The 10,431-nt window shown below is 41.1% G+C and overlaps 1 protein-coding gene across 1 annotated transcript in view; it reads right to left on the bottom strand.

Annotated features, from left to right (window-relative positions):
- Positions 1-2,340: 2,340 nt before the first annotated feature.
- LOC111644402 (uncharacterized) overlaps positions 2,341-10,431 on the bottom strand; it is a 34,506-nt gene continuing 26,415 nt past the window's right edge. The window contains exons 3-5 of the mRNA XM_023393272.2: positions 9,493-9,637; positions 7,234-7,539; positions 2,341-3,792 (exon numbers count right to left, since the gene is read on the bottom strand). Of these exons, the coding sequence (XP_023249040.1) occupies positions 3,643-3,792; positions 7,234-7,539; positions 9,493-9,637 (601 nt within the window). The 3' untranslated portion in view covers positions 2,341-3,642. The remainder of the gene's footprint in view (positions 3,793-7,233; positions 7,540-9,492; positions 9,638-10,431) is intronic.

The following is a 10,431-nucleotide window of genomic DNA, read 5'->3' as shown; positions in this document are numbered from 1 at the left end:
AGTCACAGTGATTATAGTGAAGCTTCAGGCTCTGTCAGGTCAGTCTGTCTGTTACCACCTCACTCATCCTAGAGATCAGATTGTTTCTTCATCAGCCTCAAATTTATGTTTAGTGCTAATTTGCAAATCAGCAAATGTTAGCATGCTAATAAACTCAGCTTGTGAACATGGTGAACATTATTCCTCCTAGCATGTTAGCATGGTGAGGATAGCTGGTGAGTTATTTCAACTAGCCTTGATGTGGTTCATATGGTAAGGCTCATGTTGTAACATCATGATGTCATCACAGTTCACAAGGCCATGGTGTCATTACTGTAACAGCTTACAGGTTACCGATGAGTGCAGAGACCACAGGCCTCCACACTGCCCAACACACTGACAGCTGCACTCTGCTGAAACAGTCCATTCAGCTGTTACTGTGTTCCAGAAATGAAGGAGAGAGACAATGAGAGGTCTCGACTCAGACACACCTGATGATGAAAGAGCAGGTGCAGGCAGGGAGCCTTGACTGAGCCAGTGAAGAAGAACTGCTGACGACTAACACAATTAGCTCTGCTGTGTGTTGTAGGTAATGTGACCCGGCTGCAGGTGACTCTGAACTTGTTGCCAGGTCGACAAAGTTTGAGCTTGAAAATTTTGAAGCTGCACAAAAAACAGAAACACAAAACCTGCAGAGATCAGAGTCTGGCCTCACCACAGTCATAGTGGTCTAAAATATTTTACACTTCTCATAATAACACAAACAGTGTCTCCCATATATTGATTTATTAATCAACACTACTGTGACATAATTTTTTTTTTTTTTTTTTTTTTTTTACCCACAGGATCAGTAAATCATTATTACACAGTCTAATAAAAAATAAATCAGATGTAAAATAGATTAGAGTCGATCTTGCAGTAATATATTTGACAGATTATTGATAGTGAAGTGATAAAGATGTTGAATAATGTGATTAACGTTTGTATTACTAATAATGTGCAGCGGTTTACTGGTTTCAATCAACTCAGTTTGACACAACAATTGGATCCAATTGAGTTCACAGCTATGAAACCTAGCAGGTTTTGGTTTACCTGGACCTGGACCTGTTCTACACTACAGCTAAACTGTTTAGATGCTGAGTGACACAGCAGCAGTCTCTATGTTAAGTCAGCTTCATGAAGATTCAATTAAAAAGCAGGACAACCATTAAAGACCAGTCTGTCTACAATCAATCGTCAGGAAAGTGCCTCAGCAGTGCTGTTCCTTTTATTTTGACCATTTCTCTTGATTTTATTATTTCACGTTGTGATTTTATTATTTCACGTTGTTAACATCAATCTGCCAAAGGGACTGCAGATGGAAATTAGACGCTTGGTTATAATCTGGCATATTTACATGTATATGCTCATTAATATGTACTGTCCCTTGTTTTTAAATAAATAAACTCCTAAACTCCTCTTATAGCATCAATAGTCTATCTATTGGTCTATTGATTTATAGCTCTATCGATCAATCTGTGTGTCATATTCATATTGTCAAAAGAAAATTTTGTCATTGTGGGAAATGCACCTGTTTGCTTTCTTGCTAAGAGCTTGATACTCAGGTTGATATCACTCCCATGTATAACACTGAAGCTAAAGCCAGCAGACAGTTAGCTTAGTTTACCATGAAAGACTGGAAACACGGGGGAAAAGCTAGCTAGGTTAGAAACTCAACCCACAGCTGTTCTACATTTAACTAATTAACATGTTCTATGCAGTTTATGAAATTACACAGGAAAAAGTTTGTTTAGCTACAGACATGAGCTTGATTTCGATCTTCTCCTTTGAACACAAGAAAGCAAATAGATGTATGTCTCAAAATGTTCATCTATTTGTCCTTTTTTGTGATCAGTGTCTACAGGAGATATGCTGCAGATAAAGTGTTAAAAATCACTGTTGAAAAATCAATAACCTTCTTATAATGTAAACAGAAAAAGTTTGGTGTGGTTTAGGCACAAAAACAACTTCAGAGGTTCAGAGAGAGAGATCGGAATAGGGTTCAAATAGGATCTGTGTTAAGGTTGGACGGTGTTTGTTGTTGTTAAGGTTAAAGAATGATCAAGGTTCACAGAAACAACGCTGACTGTCATTTGGAAATGAAAAGCAGTCTCCCATGTTCAGTCCAGTTCACCATGACCTCACTAACATAGTCTGTTGTTATAACGTCAGCTGACTTCCTTTTCCGTCTGCTCTGTCATAAATATTCTGACCACTAGAGGCTTTGTCACCTGTTAACATGTCATTTTTGGGCTTTTGCTGAAACAGCTATCACAGTTTCATATGTCAAAGTCAAACAAATTTCTTGTTTGAGTTCCTGTTTATTCATCATGAAATTATTTTACAGTAATTTATAATTATGCCAAAACATGATATAGAAATAAACAATGCTGCTGGCGTTGCTGTTCCATGACGCTAACCTTCAACCAATAAAACATATTTCGAAAATATATCAGTTTACATGGAAAATACATTCAGATCCTACCTGTGCAGATTCTTCCTCTGCCTTTATTTTTCCGACAGGATGAGGAGAGAAAATGTGCTTCTACAATAAAGCTAACCCATACCAAAAATTGAATTAAGGCTGAAATGAATGTTATTTTTCACAGAGAACTCAGTGTTTGTGCTCAAATGTTTTACTTTACCAAATGCAAACATCCAGGTAAAAGTAATTGATGGTTTCTGCAAGTATACAAACAGTCCATGCAAATGAGGCTCACACCTCATGATTTATACACTGCAACTTATTCAAAGCTGCATTCAACATATACAGTTCATTACAAACAGGAGTCTTTGACCTGGCCTGTAGACCTCTTAAACAGGTAAACAGTATTTTGTGCTGTTGATGAGTCCGACAGAGGAGGAGATGCTGAGGAGTCAGAGCAGTTTGCTGCTCTCTGATGTGGATCCATGGCATGTCAAATTGGCATGTGTTATTGAAATCTAAACTCAAACTCTAAATATGTCATTTATCATTACCTTTTTTAAATGAACCATAGTCAGCAGAACTCCTGACAGACGAGTAATAATTCCATGTGAATTACGATCCAGAGGCATTCCCAGACCAGATGGAACATGTTCTGGGTCTACCCTGAGGCCCCCTACCAGTGGTCTACCCGGGGTCTACCAGGTGGACGTGCCTGGAAGACCTCCAATGTTGGCCCTGCTGGGAGTAACTGAGCAGGACTGTTTTAGTGGATGCTAACATCAGTGTCATGAAGCGCCTTTGTCAGGTATTTAATTCAATGGATTTTACTTTAATGAGTAGATCATTTTCTACAGTTTTCATTAGTTCGACCAACTGAAACCATACAGTAGTCAGTCAGTGGAAGTATCTGTATTGTTCTGAATATGTCTGTTTTTATTCATACTGTATAAAAGAGTTTATCCACACTGTTCAGCCCTAAATACTGACGTCTGTTTCATATCAACAGACATGCGAGAACGAATACACTTCCCATGATCTCCTACAGTGTCTGCTCTGATGGATCTATTATTACTGTAATGACGTGAAGGTGAAGTATCACAGAAGATTCAGTGTTCATGTGTGTTCTCTTTCTTGATGTCTGTCCTGCTGAAGTGAAGCTGTGGTAATGTGTTAGACTGGGTTGAGCTCCTCTGAGGTCAGTCCATGACTTCCTGTTTGATCATTGTGAGTGTAGGGGGGTGTTGGCTCTCCCTCTGTAGGATGTATTCACTGAACTGAGAAGAGTCCACTCCGCCGCCACAGGAAGCTGTGATCCGGAAGCCTCTGAGCTGTAACCTCTCCAACACCTGCATCACACAATACACCAAACACACCTGAGTGAGATTTGACAAGGAACCTTTGAGCAAGACATTCAGACACTTCCTCCAATAGAGTGCTGGAGTAAGACTAGATGGAGCATCTTCAACATTTATGATCAGTTTGAAGTCAGTATGTGGAGGTTTTTTCAAAAGTATGGTCGACACTGAACAGGCTCAAAACAACACATTTGCTGTTCATCAGGATCGTCCCTGCAGTGTTTTATAGTGAAGGTGCCACAGCGAATGTCATAGGAAATGAATTCAGTCAGTAATTAATCAGTGTTCAGAGAACAGAAAACCTTCATGGATTTCACATGTTGGGAAAAGCAGTCCAGTTACAGGAACGTAGGAGACTTAACTATGGTGGCCATGAAGGTCAAAACACATTTCACAAAACAACATTTCAGATTACAGAAATGTCCCTTCATTTCTGTAAACACTTCTTGTTTGTGATTGGACAGAACCCAAGTCAACAGTTTGCGGATGGACAGGAAGTGATTTTCTGTCAAACTGTGGTAAAAACTCTTTGTGGTTTGAGTCGTCAGCATTGAGCCTTAGCCAGGAAGGCCAGATCATAATAAAAACCTAAACACTGAAAAAATACCGACAGCATAAAAAAACTGTAACCGAAAAAAAACAGGCATGAAGAAAAAAATCTGAAAATTAACAATGAAAAACATAATACAAAAAATTGCTTGTGGCTTTGTAAGTAAGCAATGAAATCTTAAAATGGATTCTAAAAGCAACAGGTTGCCAGTGAAGAGACACGAGGATCTGTGAAATGTGTTTGTTAGTCCTAGATGAGCTGGAGGCCAGAGAGAGATGTTACAGAATGTTACGGATGATAAAAACATGTTTATCTAGAGTGAGATTATGATCAAAATGACACCAAGATTTCTGCAGTGCTGAGTCATTGAATGAGATAGTGGATATAATGAAAATCTCAGTCTATCAGTGTTTAGCTGCAGGATTTTGTGATGTCCACTTATGGATATCATGTCCACAGTTTAGCAGGTTGGCAGTGTTTTAAATAACTCTGAGTATTATCTGCATCGAAATAGAAACTGATATTATGCCTGTGTATGTGTGGCCCAGAGGGAACATGTAAGTGGCTTAGAGGTTGGGCCAAACACGATAAAAGAGTCAGTTATCCCTGTGAGGATAACTGCAACATGCCCTGATATGAACAGCTGTTGTCTTGGCAGCGATTGTCCTCCTCAGTGTTGTACAGAGTTGGTAGTCTCACAGCCTCTAGAAGAAGCTGATCATCAGCTAGGTGCTTCTGGCCCTGATGCTGCGTCACCTCCTGCCTTAAGGGAGGGGCAGGGTGGGTGGGGTCCTGCACCTGCTGATGTGAATGTCACAGGTAAAGGGTAGGCTGGTGACCCTCTGTCTGCAGCAGTGCATGATGGAACAGATGGGTTTGATTGTTAGGTGATGTGCATGTGAAAGCCAAATAATCAATAATTGATTAATTGAAGACCTCTCTGTTGTACCTGGTGCTCTGCAGTTCCTCTGTGTGTATGTTTACACACAGGAAATAAACACATACACACGCACGCACGCGCACACACACACGCACACACACACACACACACACACTGATGAAATGTGTCTCCACACAGAAAAATTATTGGCTAACTGTCAAAATGTTCAGTATATTAAAAGGTCTCCACCTGAATATTTCACATAAAACATTTTCCCATCGAAAACACAATGTCATATAAAAATATGATATTAAAGTAAATGTTTCTGAGATTTTTTAACCGATCTGTTTCAATGCTTTGTCTAGGGTGTTTTGGTTATGTCAAACATGGATTCTCAATAATGAATCCGGAATATTTCACAGAAAAAGATTTATTGTATTCAAAGAGAGAAGTTAATAGACATCTTTTGTTTGGAAAGGACATCTGTGCGTTATTGATACTGCGTCTTAAAGGACCAGTGTGGAGGATTTGGTGGCATCTAGTTGTGAGGTTGTAGATTGCAACCAACTGAATACCCCTCCTTCACCCCTCCCTTTCCAAGTGCTTGGGACCGGCATGCACCAAAGTTTCAGCTCAACACACGCCCTACCTCTTTGATCGTTTTTGGATTAGCTGGGAGTCAGGCGCGGAGTCAGGCTCACTTTGAGCTTCAAAACCGCTCTTCAAAAACCTGTGGGTGATTTCATGGAGGCTACGTCCATCTTTATTTAGTCTATGGGGAGAACCTCCAGTGGCTTTCAGGTAATGTAAAAACTCAAAAGGCCCTCTCTACAGCCAGTCTTTGGTTTGTCTGCTCTGGGCTACTGTAGAAACATGGCGGTTCAACATAGCAGGCTCCGTAGAGAGGACCTGTTCCCTGTGTAAATATGAAGGACTCATTTCAATAAATGAAAACACAACGATTCCTAGTTTCAGGTGATTACACACTCACAAAAACATAATTACTCGTATTAAATTCCGTTTCCTACACTGACTCCAGGTGATCCAGCTGTTGCTTTGCAGACTTCAGACGTTCACTTCTGTGATGAGATCACAGGTAAACTTTCCTTCTGATGAACTTCTCATTAACTCCAGAGAGGGCTGCTGCGAGTAATGAAGACTGGGACAGTTCAACCAGCATTGTTTGCATGTCACCTTCTTTTGATCGTCCTCTAGCCTCTTGAAATGATCCACACTCTGATCCATACTCTGGACTTCCTGTCACTGTAACACACTGTTTTGATGTTTGAGGTATTGTGGCCTCTCTTGTGACACGTGTCAGTAAAAATAAAGAAGTTGTTGCTGCAGTTCATCATTCCTCGTCTCTATGTCCTATTTGTTATTCCGTTAGTAAATACAATATGTCCAGTTAGTTGAACCAAGGACCTTAGTTATGTTTCTGTTCAGTAACCTCACGGACCAAACGTGTTAGGGGTTAGGGTTGGTTTGGGTCAGTTTATTTATTTATTCGGATCCCCCCCATCTTCCTGCAGTTAGATCTTTTTAGAGAATCAAAACTCTCGACTCTTTTCATCGTATATCAGTGGGACGGCATCTTAACTTGCCTTGTGTTTCTGCCTCTGTGTCTCACGTAAAACACTTTGAATTACCTTGTAGCTGAAAGATGCTACACAAATAAACTTCCAAACCCTGAGGTTTTATATTTTATATTTTTATTTAATAATAATATGATCAATACCAGTAATAATACCAATTATTTTTATAATTTTCTCCTGTAGTGGCTTTAAAGGTGTTTCATTAACAAAACCCAGTCATAGCCTAATGAGTCACATGCTATTCCATATTTTAACATTTGCCTGCACTGTGACTTGAGCCTGTGGTTTTTTTCTATGTCACTGAGCGGCTAGCAGAAGGACAGAACAAAAATGTGAAACTTGAGCTACAAACAGGTCAGTCTACAGTATGATCCCTTGTTGACCGTGGTATTGAGTGTGTGTTGTACCTGCACAGAGTTGAGGTGGCAGTAGCCGTTGAGCGGGAAGCAAATGATGTGTGTCGAGTCCTGGTTGCAGCTGCTTTTCAGGGAACTGGACATGATGTCTCTGACCTCAGGGAAAACTTCCTCAATGATGTCCCGGTGGGCGCTCACACTGATCCTCTCCCCAAGCTCCGGAGCCACATGAACCACAACACACTCACACTCCTGACACACACTCCCACATTCCCGCTCAATCCTCCAGCGCTCCAACTCGGCCTGCAGAGGGGCCAGCTGGAAGAACCTGGCCTCTTCATACAGCAGGGAGTATTCCTCCAGACACACGCACACACGCACACACACACACACACCATATACCAAAAATTCACCATTTGTGAGAGAGAAATGTGTCACCTTTAAGCAGAACAATTTTAATTTACTTAATTGTCATTTCAGTTATTATTTCAACATGACAGAACAGATGCTGACTACACAACTTTTGCTGCAACTTGTCTTTCACAGACAAACTTGTAAGATTTGAGTCCAGAACCTTTGAGTCAGCTTAGGTGGTCTAGGTCTGGAGTAGGTGAGCCATCTGAGACAGTTTCTAACATGGTTGAACTTGTAACTGATACATTTCAGTGATAAGTCTGAGGCAAGCTATGAGCCGTATCTGACAATAACACAACAGAGAACTGGAATAAAGGTGGTGACCAGACACAGACACACACACAGACACACACACACAGACACACAGACACACACACACAGAGACACACACACACACACACACACACACACACACACACGCAATAACTTCTTTCTTGGTTTCACAAAATACTGCTATCATTCACTTCAGTTGTGGACCCCTTCAACTGGAATAACAATATTAATTGTATAAATGCATTTGTGCATGGTGATGTCAACATGGAAACAGTCAGGCTCAAAAAAAACCACACAGCGAATCTGAGATAGTGAAAGTAGTCCTGTAATCTGCTCTTAGGTGAATTAAATAAGGTTATCAAACACATAAAGCACCAGACTGAAGACAGTGAATTGTAGTGTACGTTATTGAAGACTGTGTTGATCAATTATAAAACATTGATTCTGTACTTTCATGGTGGCATAAATATTCTTGGCTGAAGGGAAATATACTCACCACAGAGATATATTCATTCTCATTTAAGTATACATGTAAATTTTTTGATATCACTACATAGCCATTAGCATTAACAGCTGTTTACAGTCTAGAAGAAACATCAAACAGTTGTCTCCAGAGGTGGAAACAAACACCAATCTTATATCTTGTTTTGTTCTATTTCTATCACTTCTTTTCTTCCACTGAAGTTAGCATGCTAATCAGCTAGCCTCTGTCTGTCCCAGCTCATAATATGACTTTGCAATAGCCGGTCACCAACATGGGAGGATGAAAACATAGCGTTGCCCAGAGGGTGTATTCCAACCTCTTGTCTTCAGCCAACACAACCATGTCTGAGGCTCTTGGCAAGCAACCATTATCATCATTATCACCTCCACCTCAACCTGACAAAAGGTCATGTTTGGTGGCAGAGAAAACTTCCATTTAGCACAGAACTTAATATGTGTCAAAGCAAAGAAAGACAACTCCTGTATTTTTGTCCAAAACTAAGTCATATAAATGCACCAATACATAGTCAATCAATCAATAAATGTTTAACTGAGATACTGCTGAGGTACTAAACCTTAGCTAGCAGCTAACCCACTGAATACATGGTTAAAGCCACTTTGTGTCTCAGCGGAGAGAAGAGTTGCTAAAAGCAACTAAACAGTCTGTAGATGGTTTCAGTGGGTGTCCTGTAATTTTGACAACAAATAATGAACAAGAAAGTTAAGACAGACACACAGACAGGTAGGCAGACAGACAGACAGCACTGAGGTGATAGAACATGTTGGCAACAGCTTCTGTAAATACTGTGAATGTTGACAGGAAGTCAGTCAGAGTGCAGTCAGGCTGTTGAATGGAAGTGCAGTTTAATTGTGCAAATCCACAGCACAGTTAATTAAAAAAGTTCATATATGGAATTACCCTTTAACGAGGCACTGCCAGTACAACACTATGACTGTACGGGGTGTCTGGACAGTTGTGATTCAGGGGAGCCTGTAACACTTCAGACAGTTCTCAGGTAACTTCCCAGACATGGTGTGTAAGTCTAAGTGTCTCTGGACTAATCCCTCCTCTGACAGTCTGTCCCCTTCTGATGTGGGACTGTTAAGACAGTACCTGATCAAAGCTCTACAGACACTCACTTTGAAGTCATCAGGGATGAGGAGTTTTGAAGTCCTGAGAAAGTTGAGTATGTAGCGGAACATGTGGCCATCTCGATCGATGAAGTAGTGCTGCTTCAGACTGTCCAGCACTATGGGTTCTGTTCCATCAAAGAGACGGCCGATCCTGCCAGAGACAAAAGAGAATACCACACAGAGGATCCTCATCAAAGACCACACCACATGACCTGTAATGTACTGCAGCAGCTCAACCTTCACACCCTCTTCACACATTAAAAGCTGTGATTTTCAATATTATTTTAAAGTGATAGTTCAGGTTATTTGATCCATTTCAAATAACCTGAACTTTTTTTTTTTTTTTTACAGATGTTGCGACTCAACATTAAAGAGACCAGATCTTTCTTTGCTCTGCTGGACAAAGGAACTCACACTCCACAGTTTCTCACCGTTCACACCTGGGGACGAGCCTTCCCCCCACAGACCTTACTGGCCAGCCAGTGTAGGTCAGCATGTGACATGTGACCCCCAAGGGTGTCACCAAACAAAACCAGATCTCTGGCCCTCTTCTCTCTCTCTTCCCTTCTTGGCTTGCTCTGGAGAGCAGCTCCAGCTCTCTCCTCTTGGTTCTTCAAAGGGCAACAAGGCCCCAGCCCAGGTCAGCTCTGCTACCTGAGAAACCAGCTCTCTCGGCGGCCTGCTAACAGCAGCCTGCAAACACTCTTCTCCTCTACAGCAGCGACCTACTTCGGATTAACTGAGTGTCAACCAAATTCTCTTCAGAATCAGCAGCTACGACACAAGGCCAGCTGATTTTCCAAGCAACAGGAGTCGTAGCAGAGTTAGCGTGGAACAGCTAACTCTGTGAGGAGAACAAAGTAGATAACAGCAAGCAACACAGCCAGACAGGACTTTACTCCACCAGGAAGCCTCCCAACTCACTGGACTTTACACCAACACTGG

The sequence above is a fragment of the Seriola lalandi genome, unplaced genomic scaffold (assembly GCF_002814215.2).
Source record: "Seriola lalandi dorsalis isolate HSWRI2012SDOR001 ecotype SW California unplaced genomic scaffold, Sedor1 jcf7180002054933, whole genome shotgun sequence".
In the NCBI taxonomy this organism is placed as follows: Eukaryota; Metazoa; Chordata; class Actinopteri; order Carangiformes; family Carangidae; genus Seriola; species Seriola lalandi.
The sequence above is the reverse complement of the archived record's forward strand: the minus strand, read 5'-3'. Positions and strand labels throughout refer to the sequence as shown.